Raw genomic sequence first — 27,680 nt, forward strand, 5'->3', positions numbered from 1 at the left:
GGAAGGTGCTGCTACAGAGAAGCCTTCCAGGGTCTCAATACTGTAGAAGCCATTGTTTAATCGAAGAAACTTGGAGCCCACCAACCCCGCCAGATTGAATCAGCTGGGCAGATACGATGGGAGACAGGTGGTCCTTAGGTTGTCTTCTGCTATCACATCAACTTCATTGGCATGAACTTTCCAGTCACTCAAGGATCTGATCTAATTCTATTGAGGGGAAGAGAACTGACTGTATCACATATCACCTCTGAAGCCCAAAGAGTGACCGTTTTGTTGACACTGTGTCCCTCAGTGTGTGTGGAAATTTCAGGTTTCTCACTTAGGAGTCAGGATGTGCCTGAAACCATTTCTCAATGAAACTGGTTTCATTCACATTAAGAACCAACAGATATTGTAAAGCAGAGGTATTTTTTTACATATGAGGTGGTCATGTCCAAAAGTCAGTAACTGTTAGGATATGGTATTTTGGGAAAGTGAATCAAAGACTCAAAGAATAATGAAAACATATCTAGGTGTTTTGTCATTATTTTCTGATAAGACTATACTTCTGAGAAGACACTGTTAATGTTTTTATTAATGTCTATTGGACAGCCCTGGAATAACCTTTAAGCAAAAGAAGCACCTGCTTAGGGCACCAAGGGGAGGGGGGCACCACAGAATTTTTCCCCAGCTATCATGCCCTTAACTCTTTCATTGCCATGCTCAAGTTTAGTTTTCAGCCCTTACTGAGTCTTAATGTCTTGTCAGTTAACAATGGAAGGACTGAGGGCACTATTGTTTGCTTAGGGCATTAGTTGGCCTTAATCTGTCCCTGCCACTACATCTTGAAGAAGTGTGTGTGTGTGTGCGTGTGTGCGTGCGCACACACATGTACCAGATAGCTAAGGTGGCCGACATTGGGAAATCCTATCAGTGGCTCAAAAGGGCTGGACTAAAAGACAGCACTGAGGCACTGATCGTAGCAGCACAAGAACAGGTACTAAGCACTAGACCCATAGAAGCAGGGGTCTACCACACTAGACACCAAGGTGCAGACTGTGCAGAGAGGCCTCAGAGACAGTCCAATACATAGTGGCAGAGTATAAGATGCAGGCAGTGGTGGTGATAGATGTAGCGGTATCAAGCAACAGCGACATCAGGAAGGAGGAGTATGAGAAGCTGGAGAAGTACCAGGGCCTGAAGGAGGAACTAGAGAGGATGTGGAAAGTAAAGGCCAAAGTGGTCCCAGTAGTGGTAGGAGCACTTGGGGCTGTGATTCCTAAGCTGGGAGAATGGCTCCAACAGATCCAAGGAACAACATCAGGGCTCTCTGTCCAGAAGAGTGCAGTGCTAGGAACAGCTCAGATACTGCACAGAACTCTCAAACTCTCAGGCCTCTGGTAGAAGACCCAAGATTGAAGAAGACACATACCACTCATAGGGGTGAGAGGAGATTTTTTTATATACATATATTCCATATGACCCAGCCTAGCATTTCAAGATCAACCAAGTTTAGCTAGGAGCTGCCATCTAGCTGAGTGGGAATGAGCTTCACTACTGTCCCAAAACAGAGGCGAAAACATACAGAGAGAAATACATATTCAAACATCCATGACAGCACTAGATGCCCTCTGCTATATGTCTTGAGGGAATGACATGTTGGAGCAAAATCTATAGAAGTGGCCCAAGACAAACAACCGTGAAATGGATATTGAAGTCTTCCAGGACAGTAATCTAGAGGTTTTCAACAATACTTTCACCAGTTTACTCAGTCTGGTGAGTATTCATATACTAAAATAACCTCTACTGGGTTCTGGCTGCCCAATCTCCAAGTTGGTATGCCTCCCAAGAAGGAGCCTAGTTAGAGACAAAAATTCTATAACACGGCATACAAACTCTGGGCATCAAGTCTATGTTGGCACTGCATTGAATACTCAGGTGGTCATAGCTGAGATAAACTCTGGTTCATGTGAACAACAGATGCTACAATGTAAAGTCTTACCCTTTGGCTACAAAGCTTCCCACAAAATGAAGGAAATGTATTGCTCCATTGTAGAATGTAATGCCCAGGAATTGTCCCTAGGAACTCATCTTCCCTTTAAAGTATTTTATTTCAATCTGGAAGGTAGTCTAGCATATGCTGAAAATTCTCCTACGACATTGTGAACACCAGTCAGCTTTAATGTAGCTATTTTATTGCTGTCTTAACAAATTCAAAAAGTTCCTGATCAAATGATGACAGCAAGCTTATTAAGAACTGCCACAAGCTCAGGAGGCTGAAAGCAAACTCTCCCGGCTCAGCTGGATGCTGCATCTCCTTTTGAGTATTCAAGTCACTTTGCGGCCCCTACCTCTCATTTTCCACCTCCTGCCCTACCTTTGCAGTTACACACATGTAGAGGTCAAAGAACACTCTCCACTCCCCAAACATACTTTTCAGCAAGCCAAAGTAAACAGGTAGATATGGTGCAATTGTCTCTGGAGATTGTCCAGGCTCCCTTGCTGTCCAGATATCCTGCCAAGAAAGCCTCTAACTGGAAACCATCTGATGAATAATATTTCCTGATTAACTCTTTGCTGATGTGCAAAAGTAAATGTAACTTATAAAACGCTTCTTAACTGACTTGCTTATACATTTCATCTGGCAATAACTGCAGCCCGTTTGACTTCCAGTGTGCATTCTAATTAAACACATAGTTAGACCATGCTAGAAAATGCCCGTTTTTGTAACTTGTGCATAATCCTACTGAGAATTGTAGCATGGAAAACAAAATATGCTTAAGATGCAAAGGCATCTTTGGACACTCTTTGGTAATTGGCCCTGCTTTTTTGGTGGGAGGGCAGGCATAGCTTTCTATGTGAGGGTTTACTTGGGGAAAATTCAAGAACTCACTATGCTCCAGTAGAAGAGAATACATGTAGCTCAGGGTTGAACTGTGGAGTCCCAATGCTCTCTGAACTCGGTTGTTTACTTGCAGACGTTTCACTACCTGGCTAGGCAACATCATCAATGCTAGTGAATATGGGGTTTGCTCCCTGTTTATATACAGTAGCCAGTGCCAGTGACCTGCCAGTGTTGGTGGAGGGCACTCGAAATACATGGAGTTGTTGTAGTCAGATTTGGTTTAGTCATTTTAGTCACTTTCTTCTCTCTGCTCAACACTGGGCCCCTCCCAAAGGCATGTTGCTGTAAAAAAAAATGGCCATTTGTAGATTTCCTATATAGATTTTCATGAAACGTCTAGTTCCATTTAGAATTTTTCTTTTCCCCAGATTTTGAGATGTATGGTTCAGGAGGGACTGAGTGGATAGATCAATTTCTACATTACACATTTGGGAGGAGTTAAAAATAGTATCTGCCCAGGACCCTACTGAATACCCAAATGTAATTGTTCCTCAAGTGTAGATTATAAAATACTCCATGCCTGAAGTGCTTACAAGTAAAATATAATTTTGTAAAACAATGAAATAACGTTTTAAATAACACTTTAAAAGAAAAAAAGTATCTTCAAAATGCCAATGCAACTTTAACTTTGGGATGCAAGGTTTCTGATTCCTGGAATGTGCTTAGTTAAGATTAATTTCAGTTTAGTTTATGCCAGGCCTTTTCTGTTCTTTCATTGACCCTGACAACCTTCAGGAATAGCAAGCTTGTTTTCCTGGAAAATATTTTCATCCTAATCATGCTGATTTTGTTTATAGTTATGCACACTATCCCATTAATTTGAAATAAAGTGATCACAAATGCATTATTGTAAAGTTATACAGGTTTTAATTGTTTTTCTTACTTGAGTCTGAATGCTGTCAATGGGATACCACAGTAGCTTCAAGGGTAGTATTTGGGAAAAGGAAAATAGGAATACCTAGGACTACCACATCTAGTTGTAAACATCCAGGTAACTACAAGATGACTGCAAAGAGATTCAGAAACCCCTAACTCTCAAAAAATGTCCTTGCTGGCACTAACAGCAATCCACTAAAGAGAAAGGGGAATATTATTCCTGTTTGAGTGGTGCCCTCTTAGAAGAACACACATCCAAGATGTTCTCAGCCATAAAAAGGGTAAAAAGGTAACTGTGTAGTGAAGCACATTCTTTCATTGCTTGCTTATTTATTCATCTATTCATCTGTTTATTTATTTATATATTTGCATTGTCTGCTTCATGAGACACTGTAGGCTGTTTACATCTATAAAAAAAAAATTAAGCACATGATTAGAACCACATCGAAAAATCGTCTTCCGAGTCCCATATCCCCAACCCCCCAAGCAGATGCCTCCAAGTAAGCAGCACTTCCTGCTCCAAAAACTTGTGGAAACAACAACAACACTGCCTTAATAGCCTTACTGTGATCTGTTTAGGGACAGATTTTGGGTGAGTAGCTGTACCCCAAAATTCATCTAGCTTAAAACCCCTTCCAAATGCGTATGAAGAAGGGAGGCAAAGTGAGTGAGTGAGTTCCAGATCACAAGATAAAGAGATGTTTGCAGACTGTATCACCTGCCAGCAGAATATCAAGAACAGATTGCACAAAAAGTGCTATTTAGCAATTGCACTGAACACAGAGGGAGAAGACAAATAAACGATTGTGATTTTTAAGAGCCTGGTTAATTTCCTCTGAAATCCCCTGGTTGCTTAAGCTCCTCCCCCCCCTCCCCCCCCCCCCGATTAAACAGCAATTGCAAAGGGGCTTGGTTTCAAAGCAGGCTCTCTGGATAAATACTGGAGTTGTTGCCACCTCTCCTGCCCCTTGGGACTACCATGGAGGGGATGGCTCTCTATCTGGTGGCTGCCCTATTGATTGGTTTTCCAGCATCTTCCCACAGCAGTCTGTAAGTATCACAGATATTTCAGCAGTGGGAGCAAAGCTGTGCAGGAAAAGCCTTGGGGGGCTTTCTCTTCCATTGCTAAACAGAACCATCACATCCAAGGCTGTGCTCCTTTGTGATGAATTTCCTTGCAGGTAGCCCCAAACATTTTGGAGCTTTCTCAGAAAATCCATGACAGGAGTAAAAGTATTACAATAATTAATAAGTGAAACTATTCTTCACTGGCTGCTTTTCAAATGGACTCCTAAGCTTATGGCTTAAAAGGTTGAGCACTTTGTTGTCTAACGGTAGGACTGGTCCTGAAGTTCTAACCTGAAGAATTGTCCTTGTAGTGAAGATTCTCTGAACAAATATAAAGTCCTACTGTACTCAGTTATGGCTGGGGACCATCTAAATTATTACCATTGCTTAGCATACTATTTTTGAAGAGTCACCAGCTTCCAGGAAACAATCAAAGTGGACATTTAGACAACAGCCATCCCACACTGTTTCTGGTATCTTCAAGTAACCTTTAGCCATCATGGCTAAGACTTCAGTGACATAGAGACTGCCCTACCTGCCTGTTTTGAAAACATACTTGTTTCACTGTGCACAACTATACTGGGAAATCAGATGTGACTTTCCAACCGGTGTACAGAATGTGTAACTAAATGACCTAAGAGTGATAGCAGCAATGGAGCTGACTATATTTCTCAGGTCCCAGTAAGGAGAATCAGCTACTGGGAAAAAAAAAAGGAGAAGATAAGGAAAGAGATTTGTCAATATACATAGTAATTCTTATTGCAGGAAAGATAAGCGGGCAGCTCTGGGCCCCACTTGGGAATGGAAACAAATTCTCTATACAGTAGGTGTAAATCAAAAGTAGGGCCATCCAAGAGAGATGAATGAATCTCAGCACTGTGCTAGATGGAGGTTTTGTAAGGGATCTGAAGTGGAATCCAAATCTATTTATTGCTTTTAAAGGAACAGAAACCTAAACACTATATCTAGAAATAGAGGGTAATGTTTGAGCCCTTTACCATAGGGACCTGCTTTCTTTTCATTTTAGGAAGGCAATTGGAGGGGCAGGATGGGGGGGGGGGAGAAGTGGTATTGCAAAGGGTGAGGGTTGTGATTTTAGGAAGGCCCCCCTACCTTTTCTTCCAGAATTTGAGCATTAATGGCTAGTTCCATGTTAGGGTTTCAATAAGCAGAAACTCAGGAAGGAGTTGTTGGCTCTGTTCATTTAACAGAAGTGAGGGACTTTATCTTCTCCTATATGAAATCCACGGCCAGGCTGCCTAAGACATTGTTTTAAAACTTAGAGCAGCTCCTATAAGTTCATAAAACAGAACTGTAAGTGCTCATTGTTTGTGCTCAATTGCCGCTCTTTGGATTGATATGAAGAATATAATGTAATATATGCTGGTTACAGCTGTCAGCCCATTACAGTAACACAATCAAAGCCATGCAATAATGAGTAATATGATCATTGCACAAGAAGAAAGCAGTGTTTGTAAGGGGATATGTGCATTATCACACGTTTCTTTAACGCTGTGAGACTTTATCTGTGTTTCAGTTCTTGGATCAAGGGGAGGAGCATTTTTGTTAATCCAAGGAAATATATATAGAGGTGCGCATGGTGATCATTCTTAGGCATTAATATTTCTTAGCACTTACTGCATCTGTGGAGTGCTGACCAGTGATGTTATTTGAAGCATCTTGTGCTTTTTTTAGTACAGTGGGCCTTGAAGATCCTGCTGGCTAGGGACTTTATGGATAAACTTGCTTATATCTGCTCTGTTGGATGCTAGATGGGCAAGGTTTCATGACACAAGAGAAGCAACATCCTGCAAAGTCATTTGGGACTTGTCCATGCCTGTGGTACTAAAGTGGACATGGTCCTCTGTGGAATGAGCTCAGTCATCCATAAATTGGATCTGTGCCCCTCCTGGCTGCTACACACAGCTAGAGAGGAAAGGGTAGCTGGATACAGGAGGTGATATATTCATCCTTGAGGGAGGGGCAATGCATTTAGTTAGGTGGTTGGATTACAAATACATGGGGCCTGGATTAACTATAATGCTTCCGGGTCCAATTCAAGGTGTTGGTTATCATCTTTAAAGCCCTACATGGCATGGGACCAGGTTACCTAAGGTTACCTTAAGGTTACCTCTCCCCCATGACTTCAACCCGTCTCACCCGATCACACAGAGAGGGCATGCTTCGGACCCCTTCAGTAAAAGAACTCCGATTAGTGGGGTCCAGAAGGCGGGCCTTCTCTGCAGTAGCCCCCGCTCTTTGGAACATTCTGCCCCCAGAGGTGCGATTGGCCCCCTCACTCCTGGCCTTCCGAAGGGCTTTGAAGACCTGGTTCTGTCACCTGGCCTGGGGTGGGGAGGGAATACTTCAAGCATGGGGATAGCTAGACCCGTAGAGGCCTGCTGTCTTCAGCCCCAGATTTTTCATCTTCTTGGACTCTCCTTTTCCTTTTTTAGTAATGTTTTTTAAATTTTGATGTTTTATGTATTTATATATATTTATGGTTTTAATGTTTTGTGTGAATCACCCAGAGTCCCCCATTGGGGGGAGATGGGCAGGGGAGAAATTTAATTAATTAATTAATATATATATATATATATCCCTTCCAGGAGAGTGTCAAGACCTGGATTTGGGAGGGTTGTGCTTCACCATTTCCTTCCATGCCATCAGCCACGGTATCCATTTGGGCTAGCTGAAGGGTTTGAGGGAATGTTCTGCAGTAGTTCTGCTCCTTGGGGTGCTTGAGGGTTTGGTCTTCTCCCCTATTTTGTTTAATATCTTTTTGAAGCTGTTGGGGGAGGTCATCCATTAGTTTGGAACCAGATATATTCAGTATGTTGATGATATTCATCATTAAATCCTTCTCCCGGGCAGAGAGGAATATGCATTAGAAATTCTGACCCAGCACTTAGAGGTTATGAGAGACTGGATGGGGTGGAACAGATTCTGAATCCCAGCCACACGTAGTTGCTGTTGGTACAGAGACCCTCTGGTTCCATGGATGGTGCATCTACTGTATTGTTCTTGATGAGCTTACACTTTCTCTGGAGGAACAAATATGCAATCTGGGACATACTTGTCCCATCAAGGAAAGTACAACCCCATCAAAACTGATAGTTGGATTCCATTGCCTGGACAAATGCCTCCTGCTAGAGCAACTGTTGCCAGAAACCCCTTTGGCCAACTATAGCTGGCTTGCCAGTTGCATCCTTTCCTGGACCAGGAGGTGCTAAAAACAATGACTCACACCCTTGTCTATGGCTACTGTTATTAGGTTATTGCTATTCACTCTGTATGGGACTACCTTTAAAGATGATTTGAAAACTGAAACTTGCACAAATGCACTTTCCCATCTGCAAGTCGGTCCCAGCCAGTTGAGCAAAAGCACATCTATATCCTGGGAATTGTACTAATTGCCAATAGGCTTCCAGGCCCAATTCAAGGTGCTGGTGGTTATTTATAAAGACATAGATAGCTTGGGCCATTCTTACCTTCCAAACTATCTGCTCCAGGTAGAATCGCAAGCTCTACATGGTCTAGCCAGGAGGGAATGCCATGGGTGCCCATCTTTAGCAGATTGAGTCCCTTTAAGGCAGTGTTGTCCAAACTTGGCCACTTTAAGATGAGTGGACTTCAACTCCCAGAGTTCCCCAGCCAGCCATGCTGGCTGGGGAACTCTGGGAGTTGAAGTCCACTCATCTTAAAGTGGCCAAGTTTGGACAACACTGCTTTAAGGTGAGAGTCCCCCCTAGGATGGCCTTCTCAATAGCAACTTCTTCACTTTAGAACAGCTAGGTCCCCAAACATCTATCATTCAGGAGGACAGTGAAAAGAGGCCTCTTTTTTAAGGCTTTTGGAATGGGGGCCCTAATTAGATGACAGTAATTTGTATGGATTTGAAAGGATTGATATTACTTTGAATAGCATTGTAACGTTTTTAAAATGGGAAGCTGCCAGAGTCTGGCAAGCAGGCAGCATACAAATTAAAGTCAATGAAGAAATACATACATAAATATAATTTCTAATACTGTTTGAATCAACCGCCCCAAACGTTGGAGAATTTTAATAGCAGGAGTTGTGCATGAGTTTCACTTCATGGCACATGGGTGCAGCATTGCTTTCTCACCTTAGCTGACAGAAATCTACCCCAGCTTGAAATTGGCTGTCCCACTGCCGATTCCTATCCTGCCTCTATTGCCTCTCTTCCCAATCCCTGCAGTCACCTGACTTCCCCACAGGATAACACAGGGGCATCATCTAAATAAGGCAACAACCAATTCTGACAATAATTTGATCTGTACGCCCTGATATAATAGTACAAGTGCAATCACATCTATTGCATCCATGTAGGGCAGTGTTGTCCAAACTTGGCCACTTTAAGATGAGTGGACTTCAACTCCCAGAATTCCCCAGCCAGCATGGCTGGCTGGGGAATTCTGGGAGTTGAAGTCCACTCATCTTAAAGTGGCCAAGTTTGGACAACACTGGTGTAGGGATACTTTCCTGCAAGAGTGGCTGGTCACTCTAATTTCCATATACCCCACATTTTGCAACAATAATCAAAGAGCTCTAAGAAGCCAATTCAATCTCAGTTCAAAACTATATTGCAGATGATTTATGTGAAGCTGCAACCTTATCAGATTGCAAGGAGGAAGCCGGGTTACCTGCAGCAGGCCTTGCTTTCAAATTGCTGTGTTTGAATGCAAACAGAGCCAGAGCCAAAAACTGTGACTCAAAGATATCAACATGATAATAAGCTATTTGTTAGCAATATGTAACATGAGATTGATTTGATTTACACAGCCTTAATCTCCCATTCACACAAGGTAACATGCTCATTAATCTGCTAGTTTGAAAAAATGTTTTTCTTTTCCCCCCACTCCTTTGCTTTTGTCTTTGTAATGAATATGCCTGTGGTGATACTATGGCGATGGCGTAGCAACAAAAACTCCTACAGTATTTCTTTCCCTGCAAGCTCTGCTAAAGGCTCTCAACTGTTGACATTATTACAAAATGGCAATACAATACCATTCTCCTCATGGGGCCCTTACCTGGGGCTGACAAACTCTAAACCGATTTTGTAGAATAAAAGCCCTTGGAAAATGCTGCATCAAGTGGATAAATGCTGCTTTAACACCAGCAGAGCCAGTTTGGTGTGGTACTTAAAGTGCTGGCCTGGAAACCAGGAGACGGTGAGTTCTAATCCCACTTGAGGCAGGAGAGCCAGCTGGGTGACTTTGGGCCAGTCCTTCTCTAAGCCCAACCCACCTCACAGGGATGTTGTTGTGGAGAAAATAGGAGGCAGGAACCTTATATACGCTGCCTTGAATTGTACAAAACAAAGGCAGGATATAAATCTAATAGTGATAAACATAATTTAACGCTCTCCGTGGAACAGTGAACTGTAAACCCAAGCAAGCCCACTGCATGCAGCAGCCCAGGTGCAGAAAACCACAAACCAGCTCCAGAAACAGAGGACTGTGAGTACTGGGGGGGGCGGGGAGAGAAACTCCTTTGCAAGTCTTTAGAGGAGTAAAAAGAGTTTTCACGTGCAAATGAACTGAGGTTGGCCACAAGAGCTGGAAGACCTGAGGGAAAAGGAAAAATTTAAATTGTTAAGAAATAGTTATGGTAGGAAAACATAGTACCACAAACATAGAATAGGAATATAGACAGAGAACCTAGAGATAGAAATCTATAGGTTAAATAAGATAGAAATAATTGTAAACTTACAGTAATAGGAAGAGAGTAGAATAATACAGGAAGGGCAACGGAAGCAAGCATAGACTTAGCATTAAGTGTAGAAGTAAGGAATAGGATTTTTAATTTTGCACAATAAAACAGTTTTTGTGGGAAAAACAAATGCAGCCACTCATGGGCTGAGAGGAGAGGCAGGCGATATTATGTTGCTGGATAATATCTAAACCTCAGATGGCAAGGAGAAAATGCTGTTCTTCTCCCCATTTCTGCTCAGATAATAAATGCTTCTGAACGTGTCTAAGTTGCATCTTACAGTAAACATGACCCAATGCACCCTGGGAATAAACATTGCATCGAACATACTGGAACACCTTTTTCTACTCAGAAGAAACTGTGCCTGTGCACTGTCCTGGTGGATACCCGTCAAAAGAGACTTTTTTGATCGGGGTGTGTAAGGGATTGGTTTATATAGGTTTCCCTGGGCTTGGATTCTTAGTGAGAGAAAAGCAGGAGTGCACGATGTGAGGCCCTGCGCTCCCATGCCTCAAATGTTGGGTGCTGAGTGTTAATGGGACAGAACATGCAAATTGGTTGAATACATGGTGAGAAATCTTATTAACTCTATTTAAATAAATCAAGAGACAACGTCCTTCCCTTAGTCTGTGAGTAGCTGCCTACCCCCTGGAACAGACTGCTTCTAATCCCCCATAGGAACTGTTCCATAAACACCCACATTTTGGCCTAGTTTTCTTCCCACGTGAAGCAGATTTCTGTTTGCTACCTCAGAGAGGTTTAGAATTTCTTTATCGTGCATGTTATCCTTGAGAGTGTTGTTCCATGGAGACAGAGAATGCTGTTGTCTTTTTCTGTTGCACATCATTCTGTCCCCCTGCTTCCTCTTGTCAGCCCGTGCGTCCCCCATGGAAACAATTCTTCATGTTTTCCCTTGGATTTGATGGAAGGGAGAGAGAGAGAGAGGCAGGGAGGACCCTGGAAAGATGATGGTATAAAGGGAGGCAGAACATTCACTTGAATGGCCTTTGGCTGTTCTGTCATTGAGATAAATGCCCAAACCCTGGGTCCCTCTCATGAGAATTTAACTGAAAACTGAACACAAACTGCCAACGCTTTCTTCTTTGGGGGAATCATCCAAAGCATTTTCCCCATCAGAATGAAGGGAAACTGCAAACAATGCAGACAAAAATTGTAGCATGTTATAACCCTTCAGTGTGATCCTACGGACAGATGTTGATAGCAAGGAGCAATGCAGAGGGAACTGAGAGATGATGAGACTGCAGCGCTTTCCCCATTCCAGTTGCTGGGGAGGATTCTGAGATCCCACACATTGAAAGGGCACCATACTGGGAAAAGGTGGCTTCAGAATTTATTAAAGGAAAGAGGGACTGAAAAGGAAAGGGAAGAGGGTGAGTGAAAACAGAGAAGACAGGGAAGGCAAGTTCAGCAGTAGCACCAAAAACAACATTTTGCCTTCCTCCAGTTTTCTCCAACAGCTCTACAGTCAGTTGAATGGCAGAGGCTGAGGCTTGCCTGCTACTATCTTCCAGCTCTAGATTGTAAAGCTACACAGGTCTTACAAATAATTTCACCATGCCTTTTAATTGGTAGTACTGGGAGCTATCTGTCTGTCTGGAGGCTGAGGTAGATTCATATTTAAAGACATGAATTAGCTAGATCTGGGTGTGAAAGCCGTGATTTACTGGGCCTTAGTTTCTGAGGTTGATTCTGGTACATCTGTTCTGTAACACTGCAATATTGAATGAATTCTGATGTGTGGATTAGGGCAGGGGAAGCAACTTCTGAATGGTGAGGGGTCTCAGGAGGCTGTGTAATGCTGCAGAGTTGTCACTGAGGGGAGTTGGCCAACATTTCCACCTCATTTTAGGCAAGGGAGGGTTAAAGATGGGAATGGAAGTAGGAAGCCTGCGGGAAGCAAACCAGTACTATTCCCACCAAACCCCTAAATCCTAAAAAAACAGTTTGATCCCACTTTGTCAAAATCCAGCCATTTTGCAGCCAAATTTCAGCAGCATAGTTTCAGGTGCTTAGGTCTCCAGATAGGGATACTGGAGGACTGCATGCAGGTTGGGGGTTGCCTAACCTTGCATGAAGGCACAATTCTATTTTTCCTATTCAAATCTGAGATCAAACTCTACACTTCCATACAAAAGGTTGTCCTTATTTAAGCTACAAGGGGACATTGCATTGTTCATTATTCTGTGTACATTCCATTCTGTCTTACCTATATCATTGCCTTTAGCACTGTTTTTTCATTTATAAGGGATCTGGTTTTGATGTCAGCAGTGACAAAAGCACACAAGTTGATCATATCACAATACAGCACAATTTACTGTAATAGTAATAGTCCCATTTTATAACCAAAAAACAACACCCCCAAATCTCTTTTAATTGATAGCAAAATCCGATAAAATTAGTCATTTTCCAACTGTGTTTGGAAGCTTTCTACTCTTCACAAAAGAGTAATTCAAGTGTGATCTTAAACCATTTATTTCTTCACTTTTCTAAAACAAGAGATGATGGAGATGGCTCATCAAATTACAGATGTTTCCTATAACAGATTAACTCAGGGCATATTCTTTTCCTCTTCTACAGCTACACCCTCATCACCCCTGATGTTCTGCGAACGGACACAGACGAGCAAATTTTAGTAGAGGCCCATGGAGAAAATGCTGCAAAAAATATTGAAATCTCTGTTCACGATTTCCCACAGAAGCAGAAAACCTTGTACCAAATCCAAGCAGAACTAAAGCCAGATAAAGGCATGTTTGTCACTCCAACTATAAAGGTGGGTATATGGTGATGGTTGCAGTAGAGTCTATTGTATCCCTGCAAAAAATCAAGCTAGAATCCTGTTTAGTCTGGCTTGAGAGGAGCTCCCATGGACCCTAGTAGAACATGCCTAGACTGTCAGATGTGAGAAATTGAGTGTATAACCATAAGGAAGAAAGGAAAACTCAATTATGGGATATACACTATATGTATTATATTACAGTTCTTTTTAGCACACCCAGTCCTGAAAGACTCTGGGCAGCATACCACAGCAAACAAAGAGAAAGTAAAATATAATAAATACTTAGATCAAAATCAGTATCAAAACCAAAAATCAACCACAGGAAGAAACCAAAATAAAACCCGACAGACACCCACAAAATATGGCAAAATTAAGGTGATTAATAAAACAAACTGCTAAGCTGGCTTTTAGAACCAGATTGCTAGAGATTCTGAAGCAGTCTAAGTATAGTGGTTAATAAACATGGAATGTCAGTGGGCCAAAGAGCAGACTTTTCAGTTCTAGAATGTAGACATTTCAGAAAACTCCAAAGGCTTCTGAGCAATCTTTGTTCTCCCTAACCCAAGGAGGAGAAATTGGACTAGTCCGTGGGCTGGTAGAATTATGTTCACTCTCAATGTGAGCAATGGTAAGAGAAAAAAAGGAGAATGCTGAATGCTATATCTCCCTGGCCAGTCTCTTGTCAGCAGTCCTGGATTTTCCAGAGGGCTTCAGTGTTGGAATGTTATTCCCTGACCAAATCCCATCCAAGTCCTAACCAGGTTCAACTCTGCTAAGTGCCTGAGTCCAAAGAATGTCAAACAGGTGCTGTCATCTGGTGGGACAATTAGACTGAGAAAAGTTCTGCAAATTAGACCATAATCTCACTAACAGAGTTGCTAAGTTTCTGTATGGAGTGATTTCCATGAGAAGGCATGTTAGATGTCCTAACTTTGCAGTGATGACATTACAATTTTTTCTTGTTCTTTTCTTGTTTATTCCATTTCTATTTTATCTTCTATTTTATCTTGTTTTATTGCATCTTACTCAATTTTTTCTTTTTTCCATTGTTTAAGTCTTAACTTTTAGGTTTATACACCCAATACACTGCTTTTCCTATGTATTGCTGCTATGTTTTTATATTGCTAGTCATTGACTGTACCTAAATAAATTTGATTTGATTTGACTGATACTAGTTAAATAAGATTATTGTATACATTTTCATTATTTCTCCCTGAATGAGTGTGCTTGTACATCATTCCTATTTTGATTACTTTACTTATTGTTTAACATATAATCATTTTTAATGAAATAAGTTCAAATTTTACAGAAACTCTCACTAAATAAGCCCTGTAAGGTTCAGAGCAGCCTCTGCCTACTGGGTGCCATATGGAGGTCTTAAACTACAGCCTGTGCCAGCTCACTTTAATGGGAGTTGTAGAGTCAGAAAGCAGAGGTTGTCCAGTAATTCTCAGACACACTTATCATCAAAGAAATGTTCTTCATTGCTGTGCTGGTTAGGGAACTGGGGATACTCTGAAATTCATAGATTCTAGCAGTATTGTCCTGTAATAACTTTTGTATAATTTGTTTTACCTGCTAGTTAAGACCAGGAATAATTAATTTGATTACTTAGCTCTGGGGTTTCAATCTCTCAGCCTGCGGGTGGCATGAAGCCACCCAAATATTTTTTTTTTCAGTCTGCAACGATACTTACACATTAAAAATAACAGACTATAAAATAAATAGTATCTATGCACGTTAAAGTCCCTCCATTCTGATTTTATGGTGGATTTTGTTGGCTGAGTGATTTTGGCCGGTTATTGTGAGGAAATGCATAGCTAGTTATTTTCATGTAAAAATTACATACCATACAATTATTATCATAAGGAGATACATTGTTGGATTATCCAACTCCATATATTCACTGGAAGATAGATAGATAGATAGATAGATAGATAGATAGATAGATAGATAGATAGATAGATAGATAGATAGATCCAATAATTGCCCAATGGAAAATGAGAAGGGGAAAAGAGAGCAGCTCTCATATGATTGTAGAGCTACAAATAGGCAGCCTGGAAGGCATTTTGATAGGTTTGGATTCAAGGTTTTCCAGGAACTGAGATGGTCAAACCAGGAAAGTTAGTGATGGTTCCCTCACTTCTCCTGCCACTTGTTTTGAACTTGAAATTGGGTGTTGAGTTTTCTTGGTGGGTAAAGCAGGAGGGAAAAGTGGCTTGTATAGCAAGGCCAGGGAAAAGAAGATGGGCTTTGTGGGTACACTGCAGTGGACAAAGGGCAACATGTGTGGCTTGTATAGGACAGTGGCAAGGCAAGATCTCTGGGTTATGTTCTGCATTAGTTTCATGGGCTGGGCTGCTTTAGCTGGACTCTACAGGGTCTTTCCACAGCCTTCTTCCCAGAAAGATCACAGACTTCCTTAGGAGAAACAAGCAGCAAGTTTTAAAAATGTAATACATCTATGTTTAATAGCACTCTGTGATCCTCTTTTTATCATTTTTGACTCAGTAGAGATTTTTGGCTCAGTAGGAAAAGGTTTCAGTGTTGTGGCCTAGGGCTAAGGAGCATGGCCTCAAGTGGCCCTTGGTGATGATTTGAGTTTGAGACCTCTGCTCCACCTCATCTTGTCATGCAGATTCCTGCAAAAGAACTGAATAAGGACTCCAAGCAAAATCAGTATGTGTTTGTACAAGTAACTGGTCCTCAGCTGTTTCTGGAAAAGGTGGTTTTAGTGTCTTTCCAGAGTGGCTTTCTGTTCCTTCAGACAGATAAAACCATCTATACACCTAGCTCTCCAGGTAAACTCTTTTTCTGTCTCTATTTCTTCACTCACCTGGGATCCCATTGCGGGTATGTGATGAATAATACTGTAAACAAATCCATTCCTGGGAGTTGTCTTTTATTTGAGGTACCTCCTTTGCAAGTAAAATTGATTATTTTCCCATTTGTCCTGAGAATGTCAAGTTAGTTAGAAAGAAAGCTTCTTGAATAAAGGGTCTGTGCCAGATACTTAAATTTTTCCAAAATTTTTAGCCCTCATAGCCCCCAGTCAAGAAATCAGTTTCACTACTCTTCTCTTGGAGAAGATGTAAACATCACTCATGGAAAGTTATCAGCATGGAATGTTGTTCTGGGGAGCCAGTGTGCAATAAATTAGGCTCTTTGGACAGGAGGCACCATCCTAAGTAAGAGGAAAATAAAACACTTTAAAAGGGAAAATTTCTTAAGTGAAGAAAGACTATCCCATCTGTGGGTAAGTGAGCTCTCATCATAGTAGGAGATTGAATAAATAAGAATAGAGAGAGATGCATTGACTATATTTTGCTTGGTTGTCAGGTACAAGGACTATAGGCATTAATTGCCTGTGAGCAGGCTAGCAGAGAGTGGGGGAATGGAAGAAGGTATCTCTTGTGAGTGTTGGCATTGGTGACATTGAGAAATATGTCTATGAGACCTCAAAGTCAAACTTAGGATGTTCAGAAAATACTTAATAAATATATTTATAGATGTCCCAGTAGAATGCACTTCACAGATTAGGAAGGGAATGAAGAAATCCAAGAAGACGTCACCCAGACTAATTGCAAGCTATAAAAGGGGGAAAGCCTTGAGGGTTATATGAGGGACTCTTTATTTTTATTTTTTCTTACTAAGCTTCTTTAAGAGAAGAAGAACATTTGTAATCTTGAAGGCCTCAGTGGCTTTTCTTTGAAGAATTAGGTGTTGCTTTTGTTTCAGATAAAGGAGATTCAAGTTGAAGTAATCTAGAAACATTTATGCCATAATAAATGCATTGGTCTTTAAAATGCCCTAAGATGCTGCTGTTTTGGTCGAATAGACTAACCAGCTGTTTTTCTAGAAACTATTCCATATCTGTTTTTTAAGATTCATAATCAGCCTGGCAGACAGCCACAGAATATCAAACAATTTTTGAGAAACTTATTTTTTAGCATGCAAGCACCTGTCTTCTGAATGTTATCACAAATGATAGTTACTCTCTTTTTTCTTAGTGCGCTATCGTGTCTTTTCTATGGATCACAACATGCACATGACGGACAAAACTGTGATTGTTGAGTTTCAGGTGAGAATCATGTCTGCAATTCTGTGTGGTTAATACAGTTCCCTGAACAAGCAGTGATTGCTGGTACTTCATTGAAGTTTCCCATATAACTTGGCAGGTAGACCCAGCCACCCTGTGAAGTTTGGTTGGCCAACATTTTATATATGCATTTTTTTCTTAAATGTTTAATTTTAAGCGCTGTGCTAAAGATTAAGCTGTATCAAGAATTAAAACAGTTTCTCTATGAAACTGAAAAAAAAATACTGAAATTGAATGTGTGTGTGAGCATGTATATGGTGGGGATGGTAGCTAGTTGTTTACTTTCTGTTTTGTTAGCACTAAGTCATTTCTTTTTTCATCTATACCATGTTTTTCTTGCAAAAAAGAGCTTAGAGTAGCAAATGTTCTATTTTCAAAGCAAATTAGGCCGAGTGATCAGTTCAGAGCTCTCAACTGAAGTTTACATCCAGGTGAAAATTCAAATAATGATCTTGTATCTTATATCCAGTGCCCCGCTTGCTGGGTTACATTTGATCTCTATATTATGTGATCACGTGCTAAATTTAGTATCCTACTGGATTTTGATAATATAGAATGCATAGGAAGTAATGTGCAACATTTTACATTCTTTCAACCCATCTATAACTTATTTCCTTGTGCCCAGACACCAGAAGGCATTGTTGTCAGTTCTAATCCAGTCAACCCATCTTCATCCATGATCCGGCCTTTCAACTTACCAGAGCTCGTCAGGTAATTTAACATGGATATTGTAATAAGACAACCTGTTTTGAAACCGAGCTGAAACTGGTGGGGAAAAAAAGACATTCGGCTATTAAAGACCTGTTAAAAAAGAAGCCTGTACAGTATATTTCCCTTTAGCCTGCTTCCCTGATCTATTACTAAGGTAAGAAAAGTCCAAACTTGATTTTATGCATTTGTCCATCATATTTCCATTTCCTCTTTTCTTCTGGAGAACCTGGAGCAACACACATCAGGTTATAATGTTATTTTTATGGCCATTCTGTAAAGTAGAGTGGATAAAGAATAGATACAATCTCATAACCACCATTTAAGCTCCATGAGTAAGAGGGAATTTGCTGCAGAAGCAAGATCAGATTTTAGCTTCTGCATATTTAAGTCTGAAGATTTCTGGATCAGGCATCCTCTTCCTTTTTTACATTTATTCTCCATAGTCCAAGTAAACCTACTAATGTCAGGAAGAGGCCTTGGATCCCTTGTTCATATCATATTTATTGTCATAATCAATTATAAAGCCAAAGCAATGAAAAATCTCTTCATTTTCCTTCTGTAGTTTTGGGACGTGGAAGGCTGTGGCCAGATACGAACATTCCCTGAAGGAGAGCTATACCGCATATTTTGATGTCAAGGAATATGGTGAGAAGAAGGGCTGTTTCTGTTTAACAGATCCAATCCCTGATCCTGGGCTTCATCCTCTTCTGTTTTGCCTGTGAAAAACCCACTTCTGCCATTTGCAGAAGTGGAAATGGCTGCTATGATCTCTCCTGGAAAGTTATATTCAATAGTAATTCAGCAGATCCATCCTCTTACCCATGTTGGCCTTCTACCCTTTCCTTGGTTTCTTTTTCTGTAGTGTTGCCAAGCTTTGAAGTCAGTCTGCGAATGTCAGAGAGGTTTCTTTACATTGATGGCAACAAAAATTTCAAAGTGTCTATCACTGCAAGGTATGCGTAATTACAACTATGAATAGCTAAAGAAAGTTATTTTGACACTGGGTATCATGTACATGGAAGTGATTTTTCATTGGATCATAATATGCAGAAAAATATGATTTGGAGGCTGGTTCTGATTTGAACACATTTACGTGAAACTTGTTTAACAAATCCATTATTTATAAAATTGCAAAATACTAGTCAGCACACATCCCGCCCCCCAATAATGAAGAAAAGGTCAGTTTAAAATCTTAGGCAGGAATCATTTTATTTCACTATTAATCAAGACAGTGCCACTTGAGGTAATAGCATTATGTGAATCCTACTTTTGCAGGCCAAGTTATGCCAATATTGTTTGCTTCTGCAATCAATCTCTATCATGCTGCTTCAACTTTATTTTTGGTCCCCCATCCACCTCTGCTTAACTGATGTAAATTTCCTTCAGCACATTGACTAACTTCATGCTGTTAGACATGCAAAATAGGAACGTTCTGCTGACTACCTCAGTAGACTTTATTTAGCTTTTTAAGTCTGATTATTTATGATACTAAAACCAAGTATCTCTTATAGCTTTGACACTGCATCTTTTTAGAATTCTGGGTAGCCCACTCATAAAAGTGATCATGGTTAAACCCTTTGTTTCAGGAAGTTATAATCCAAACAAAAAATGCCCCCAATCCCACTCTCCCATTATTTAGGAAGTTTAAAATATGTATCCTTCAACTTTAATTCTTAGTTATTTTAATGATTGATTTTAATTGTATTAAGATTTTAATTGTGGTGTTTTCTACTCTGTACTTTTTCTTTTTGCAAGCCACCTTGAGTGCTGGAATGAACAGAAAGGGGAGGTATAAATTTGGAAATAAGAAAATAAAATAGGCAGATAGGTGAAGGAAGTGACCTCATCATTTCCCCCCTCAAATTCTGTTTTCTCCTGCCTAGCTTTACCATCAGAAGTGACAGGGGCTTGGAGAAAAATACCTGAATCAATAGAGCAGAGGAAATAAGGTAGCTGTGAGAAATAGGTCAGCTCCCTCACTGATGTGCCCCTCCATTTGCACACCCCTTGTGTCAAAGAAGACCAATATCAAAAGCAAACATGTATAATTTGGCCTTTACTTTCCTGCTGTCATTACAGGTACCTGTATGGGAAAAAAGTAGAAGGTGTGGCCTTTGTCCTCTTTGGAGTGAAAAAAGATAATGAGAAAAATAGTATTCCAGACTCACTCAAGAGAGTTCCGGTGAGATGTAACGGGCGTTTGTGTGTAGGGGTGTGCTTGTGGGTTTGTCTGTCAGCCCCACTAGGTAGACCAGACCACAAAATCAATTCCACAAGAAGGTTAAAACTACTTTTATTGAGACTGGTTATAACAACAGAACCTTGCAAGCCTGATTGTGCTGTACTTCCCTCTCCTCCTTATAATTCAGGGAATGAGGGGGTGTCTGCCTGAGCCACTTCCAAATATTATCTGGATGTTCTGGATTTAAAATATATTTTACCCCTTGCTGCCTTGGCAACAGAGCCTGCATATCTCCATCAAGGTCATCTTCCTTTCTCTCTCTCTTGTGGCAGACCACTTGATTTCCTTCCTTCCTTCCTTATTTTTATTTATTTATTTTTATTTTCAGATTGTTGATGGAGATGGGGAAGTAGTACTAGAAAGAGATACACTACGTGCCCGATTTCCACGTCTCAGAGACCTTGTTGGGCATTCTCTGTATGTCTCTGTAACAGTGATGACAGCATCAGGTGAGCGGGTGTGGGAGAAGAGAGCAATTAATTGTTTATTTGAATACAAACATTCTACACCTTTAAAGATTAACAGATTAGAATTTTAAAAATCAGGGACTTCAAATACCGAATTTATCGGCGTATAACACACACTTTTTTCCCTAAAATTTGGGGCTGAAATCCTAGCTGCATGTTATATCCCGATACGCCCTGCAGCTTCTCACCTCAAGCAGCAGGGCTGGGAGAGCAAAGCTCCGGTGGCCAGGAGAGCATTTCTTTTTTGGTAGCTGCCACAACCCAGCGCTGCTGCTCCAGATGGCCGCAAAGGGAGGCCCTAAGCCTGCACTGCGCCACGCCGCCCTGGTGAGGGGATTGGCGCTCCTCCGAAGGAGAGTCCTGAGATGCGAGTTCTCCAGCACTCAGTGTCAGAGCAAAGCGCAAAGAGCAGATCCACAGTGGCTCCTTGGTTTGCTAAAATGGGGGGGGCAGGGAGCCGCGTGCCACCCATTCCCCGGGCCTCCGACTTTGCAAACCAGCCACTGTCCGGAGCACTGTGCCTGGAAGAGGAAGAGTTAAGTGCCGGTGTGTGTATGTGTGTGTGTATGTGCGTGTGCGTGTGCGGTATTCCTCCCCTGCCACTTGGTGATTTTGAGAGACTCACAGAGAGCAGAGCAGGCTTGGAACAGGAAAGCCAGGAACTCCCAGGCAGAGCAGGGTGCTTCCCTCTGACTTTGCCACAGCTGAGGGACCGCGCAGTCCGGAGAGGTGAGCATCGCATGCCGCACTGTGCCACCCTGGTAAGGCTGCTGGAGAACCTGCTCCCAACGGAGTGTGCAGTCAGTCTTTGGAGGCCGATCCCCTCGCGCGGGGGGGGGGGAGGAATAAACACCGCACAAACACACACACACACCGGCGCTTAACTCTTCCTTTTCCAGGTGCAGAGCGGCTGGTTTGCAAAGTTGGAGGCCCGGGGAATGGGTGGCGCGTGGCTCCCTGCCTCCCCCTTTTAGCTGCTGCCCCCCCCCCCCGAGAAGCTGCTGCGGATCTGCTCTTTGCGCTTTACTCTGACACTGAGTGCTGGAGAATTCGCGTCTCAGGACTCTCCTGTGCTCTCAACAGCATGGTGGAGCCCTCGGGGGAGGGGGCCGCCCCTCCACACCAAAGTTTCTCCTGATGGGAAGGAGGGAGGAGCAGGCGAGGCCGTGGAGGAGAGGCTGCGTCTTCTGCACTCCGCCAGTCCTGGGGCAATCCAAGAGGGGTTGGGCACAGCTCTCGGTGGGCGGCCAGGGGGGCATTGCGCAGCATGCTGTGGGCTCTGTGCCTCCCTCTGCAGCCATCTGGAGTGGCAGCGCTGGGTTGTGGCGGCTGCCAAAAAAGAAATACTTTGCTCTGACACAATGAGTGCTGGACCGCACGGGTGATGTCACTAAAGACTGCAGACAGAGGAGGCATGCCCTAATAATAAACTACTGTACCCCCCCCAATCCAGTCGGACCACCAGGGATTTTTAGCCCCTACTGGTCCACCAGAGATCTTGCCTGCCTGCCTGCTGCAGACAGGTAAGCAGGAAGGGAGGGAATAAGTACCAGTATGGTAATAAACAGATTACCATTACCACACACTACACACAGCTAACAAACACTAATGGTACACGCAGTCAGCCTACAACATACAAAAGAGGTGCTTTTCCTTTCGTATGACATATTTACCTTATAAGTGGTATAAATATTAATAAACAAAAAGTTCAGAGCTCCCTTTATTTTGCTTCCAAGTCATTTGTTTTAAATTTAAGTTTTTTTACTCAAACTTCCTTCTTAAAATTAAGGTGTGTTATACACCATAATCTTCCTGTGCATGTTATACACCAATAAATACGGTAACTAAATAAAAGGAAACATACCATCATCACAGTACATGGCTGATTTGTGACACCATTTTTAAATCCTCCCTTTCGCAAAGATTATTCATCTTTATCCCACAAAATCCACAACATTATTGTGGACAAATGTCTCTTAACTGATTCTGAATGTTTAGTAAGATGAATTAAATCTTTCCAAATTAGATTAAAAGAGATGTTATACCCAAAATCCTGCATTTTATGTAGTGTATTCATTAACTGTTCCTTTAAAAATATTTCTAATTATTTGGAGTGTTCGGTCTAAATTTGGGATATTAGTGTCCTTCCATTTCTGGGCTATAAATATTTTTTCTGCCACTAGCATAATTCTGAACTTGTCTTTGTTTCTAATATTTTTATTTTCTCCCTGAAACACCAATAAAATACTTAATTGCTAGGACAGGTGGTATACAGATCTTATTTATTTTCCTAAAAATTTCTCAAAATGTTGGATCTTTGGGCAATGCCGCCAGATGTGTCAGTTTGTACGAATTATTAGATATAGTCCTCAAATTTTTGCTAAAAAAATTGGAGTATGATATGAATGAACTTTCCTAATCCTTCCAGAGATAGATCATAATGGTTTCTGCCTCCATAAAGCATTCCATTTTATATTCTCAATATTTTTTCCAAGCCCTTATTCCTATGGATGTTTTACAGCCTGAGTTTGCATTCTGGAAATCTTTAATAATACTGTATAAATTTTTGACATGCTCCTTTGGTATTTTCCTTTAGTACAAAAATTATTATTTCAAAGTCAGTGAGGGGGCATAAAGCTATTTTCTTTATATTTTCATCTTTAACAAATGATAGAATGTGTACATATTATAGTCAATTTAATCCTGAAGCATTAGATCTCTGACTTACTTCTATATCAGAAATCGTTTCTCCAGGTGTAAAACAGTCCTATAATCTATATAAATTTGCCTTTGTCCATCTCTTTTAGTTGCTTTTAAATAAAGATTAATGTCCCATTAGGGGCATTAGTGGGGAAGGTTATGGCTCTATATATGTTCATGTACTGGATTTAATACGACTGAAACAAATAGTTTCACCCCCTTGCTTCAAAATCTTTGCAAGATTTTTCTCTTGCACTTCTGAATTTGATTTCCTATTTTAACTTGCATTCCTTCTTTTTGTTCTGTAGGCAGTGATATGGTGGTGACTGAGCAAAGTGGCATTCACATTGTGACATCTCCCTATCAGATCCACTTCACAAAAACCCCCAGATATTTCAAGCCGGGAATGCCATATGAACTGACGGTAATAGAAATTGGAGTCTCCTGCTCTGTCAAAGAGTTACAATAAACACATTGGCAATACCTTCCTCCATCTTACTGGGCTTCCAAAGAGCTGTACAGACTTGGTTGTTCTGGATACATTTGGGGATAAGGAGGGTTAGCTTACCCTGGGGTTGGCACTGCCACTGTAGATTGATTGATTGATTGATTGATTGATTGATTGATTGATTGATTGATGTTTGTACACTGGGTATATTGGTATAATGTATCTGCATAGAACTTACAGGGATGTAGTGGCAAAAAGCCTTAGTAAGTCAATAAACTGATTTAGATTCAGAGGAAGCTGCTATGTTCCATGCTGAACCACCTCATCTGGATTGTTTTAGGTGTATGTCACCAACCCTGATGGCTCACCAGCTGCCAATGTACCAGTGGTATCACAGACCATTCATGATGAGGCAACTACCTTGAACGATGGGACTGCTAAGCTCATCCTGAACACACCACTGAACATTCAAACGCTAGATATCACTGTAAGTCACTCTGATGTTCTGTTAAATTCCATTCAGTGTCCTGTTTGAAGAGAACAAAACATCTGTTGACTGGAATCCTAGTGATCTTTCAGGCTGGCACCCCTAGTTTTTTACAATGTGGTGTAAGGCCTATGTTTTTATGGATAAAGTTCAGGCCGAAACCATTATTACCACTTTTTGTGCCCTAATGCTACTTTGCAGTAGGATAGATTTCATAAATCTGGTATCATTCAATTCATTGTGCTGCACCACAACCATTCAAAATGATGAAAGCAGCATTACGGCTTTGCACTGCAAGCTCTGCCCTTTTTGGATATGAGTGTTATGTCCCTCTGCATATACAAAAGGAGAAGCACTTGTATCATAAGAGCACAGTGCTGTTTTTGTCTAACCCACTTTACCACCACCACCCCCCATAGTTGCTGCTCTTCAGGGCCGCTACAACCTGGTGTGTAAATTGTACACTACACAATGGTGCCACATGAAGGGAGGGGTGCCAGTTGCAGATTAAAAAGAAAGAGAAGGAGATACAGTGTCAGTAACATAGGCTCGCTCTCTTTGGGCATGCCCAGTCAGCCGCTGAGACCAGGGACAGAACCTATACTCGCGACCCAGAAGGCCCATGCATAATTTTCGCTGTATAATTAGATTTCATACATTTTGAATATTAAATATGTTTCTTGGGGGGGAGTGCTAAGTAGAGTTTTCCCAAGGGCAGCTTGGATGCCACTGGCAGCCCTGCTGTTGCTCGTGGGGGAACATCATGACGTTGCGATGCAAACTCTGTGCTTGGTGCACTTTTGTAGGGCAGTGCAACAAGTATGAAAGGCGAAGCAAGAAAGTATGCGCTGTGATGTCATTGTGCAAATTTTGCCATTGTAGAGTCATCTTGGCTAGGAATGGACACCTATATTTTATGCGTGCTTTGTGTTAGTCTAAGGGGGATCATTTTACATTGGTTGGTAGCTGTATATTTGGGTCTGTTTCTCTTGAGTTGAATGTAATATAATGTCAATCCTCCTTCATCTACTTTTCTTTTTTACAAGAATCACCAGATGATGCAAAATTCAGCTGATTGTAGTCTGCTGTGTGGTATGGTGATATTTATAAAAAGAAAGGAAGCTGGGGAAATAAATGCCCTTGTGCAGCTTCTAGTGCACTAGAGAAAGGTTTTTGTAAGGGTAAACAAATAGAAAATAGATCCCCTGGATAAATACCACTCAAAATAAAGTGATTTCTTCCTTTTTCTTTGTATTAAGAAATACAGATATTCCTTCACAGGAACAATGGTTCTTGCAAATGCTGAGTCCCTGATTTGACTTGGCATTAAATATCCAATTTGCTTTTTTGTAGCCAATTCATCATCCCATCTGACCTTCAGGCTGCAACTCACTTTGCCATTGTCTTGTTTTATCCAGATGTGCCCCCCACATCCCTCTTATCAATTTCTCCATTGCTTGAAAGTGAAAGCACTTATTGCAGAACTGAACCTGAGTATGTTAAGCCTGGTAACAGGATGCAATATATCCTTACGTCTTTACTTTCTGAACAACCGTAATATTCTGCTTTGTAGGTGCAACAAAAACCCAATTACAGTATAGCATTTGTAACACCCAAAGTACTATGGAGGTTCTTTTTTCTGAAGATGCAGATCACATAAAAGGGATCTCAGATTTTTTATGAATACAGGATGCTAGCCAGTTCCGGTCTAATCATTACTGTCTTCTTTCAGCAGTCTTCATGTGGGCATCACTAAGTGTTAGCCTTAAAAGGATTCATAGTTGCTTCATGATTGGGTTAATCCTTTATACTTACCCTGTCTAGGTTAAAACCAACCATGCAGACCTCCTAGATGAACGCCAGGCATCAAAATCCATGTCAGCCACAGCCTACCAAACCCAGGGAGGATCTGGGAACTACCTTCATTTAGCCATTACGTCTACGGAGATTAAGCCTGGAGATAACTTACCTATCAATTTCAATGTGAGGGGCAACGCACAATTGCTGAGCCAGATCAAATATTTCACATACCTAGTAAGTACTATAGACCTGGAGGAAATCCAGGGGCTGCATTTCAATTCGTCTTGTAGCCTTGAAGCTATTGGCTTAACCCATCCTTCCTAATCTTTCCATTAATCAGTATTTGTTCATCCTCAGATCTTGACTAAAGGGAGGATATTCAAGGTTGGCAGGCAAGCCAGGGAAACTGGACAGAATCTGGTGACCATGACTCTGCGCATCACTCCAGACCTCATCCCTTCCTTCCGGTTTGTAGCTTACTACCAAGTGGGGAACAGTGAAATCGTAGCTGACTCTGTCTGGGTGGATGTGAAGGATACCTGCATGGGAACGGTAGGTCAATCTTCCTACTGGTTTTCTTAGCAATGCTGGGAAACCCCTTGTTATAGCTGCATCAGAAATGCATAAACTAGATGTGGTTATTTTGAAGGATTTGAGTGGCATTTTCACCACAACAGTTCAGATACAAAAAGCCAACTATTTTTCCCCCTCTGGCAACAGCTGAACAGGCATTTTTTCTGAGGCATTCTTTGCTTTGTTTAAACAGCTGGTTGTGAAAGGAGCATCTGAAAGAGACAATCAAATACATGAGCCAGGAGCTGCAATGAAAATCAAATTGGAAGGGGATCCCAATGCTCGGGTTGGTCTTGTGGCTGTGGACAAAGGAGTATATGTTCTCAATAATAAACATAAGATTAGCCAAACTAAGGTAAGGGCAGACATTTCTTGACCTAGGAACACTTAGCTTTCAGAAGTTTTCTAACCTACAGATTACTAGATAGGAACATTTTTTTCTATTATGTGCACTAGATATGGGACACAGTGGAAAAGAGTGACATTGGCTGTACAGCTGGCAGTGGCACGAATCATCTGGGTGTGTTTGAAGATGCTGGACTGGCCCTGGCAACCAGCATTAAGCTCAACACCAAACAGAGATCAGGTATTTTGGGGATGGATGCTAATGTCTGGGGGTTGGCAGAGGTTTTCATGGGAAAAATCCATTTAGAAATCAAGACAAGAGCATTGGCTCCGTCAAATGCTACTGATATCATATGACCTGAAAAGTATGTTTCTAAAAAAAAAAGTATGAAGCACAGAATATTGGCCTTTGGGTTCTTGAACTGCATGCAACTGTTCCAACATCTTCCA

At 41.4% G+C, this 27,680-nt stretch overlaps 1 protein-coding gene across 1 annotated transcript in view; it reads left to right on the forward strand.

Moving 5' to 3' along the window:
* Positions 1-4,675: 4,675 nt before the first annotated feature.
* Positions 4,676-27,680, forward strand: part of C3 (complement C3) — a 63,042-nt gene continuing 40,037 nt past the window's right edge. Inside the window, exons 1-15 of the mRNA XM_007423893.3 lie at positions 4,676-4,810; positions 13,160-13,352; positions 15,997-16,159; positions 17,369-17,439; positions 18,083-18,168; positions 18,731-18,813; positions 19,031-19,121; positions 20,248-20,350; positions 20,739-20,859; positions 23,886-24,001; positions 24,366-24,512; positions 26,337-26,546; positions 26,670-26,864; positions 27,079-27,240; positions 27,342-27,471. Coding sequence (XP_007423955.1) covers positions 4,740-4,810; positions 13,160-13,352; positions 15,997-16,159; positions 17,369-17,439; positions 18,083-18,168; positions 18,731-18,813; positions 19,031-19,121; positions 20,248-20,350; positions 20,739-20,859; positions 23,886-24,001; positions 24,366-24,512; positions 26,337-26,546; positions 26,670-26,864; positions 27,079-27,240; positions 27,342-27,471 — 1,942 coding nt within the window. The 5' untranslated portion in view covers positions 4,676-4,739. The remainder of the gene's footprint in view (positions 4,811-13,159; positions 13,353-15,996; positions 16,160-17,368; positions 17,440-18,082; positions 18,169-18,730; positions 18,814-19,030; positions 19,122-20,247; positions 20,351-20,738; positions 20,860-23,885; positions 24,002-24,365; positions 24,513-26,336; positions 26,547-26,669; positions 26,865-27,078; positions 27,241-27,341; positions 27,472-27,680) is intronic.

The sequence above is a fragment of the Python bivittatus genome, unplaced genomic scaffold, assembly GCF_059951505.1.
Source record: "Python bivittatus isolate LINGU-HERP-01145 unplaced genomic scaffold, Pbiv_v1 ctg000220_np1212, whole genome shotgun sequence".
NCBI classification, from domain to species: domain Eukaryota; kingdom Metazoa; phylum Chordata; class Lepidosauria; order Squamata; family Pythonidae; genus Python; species Python bivittatus.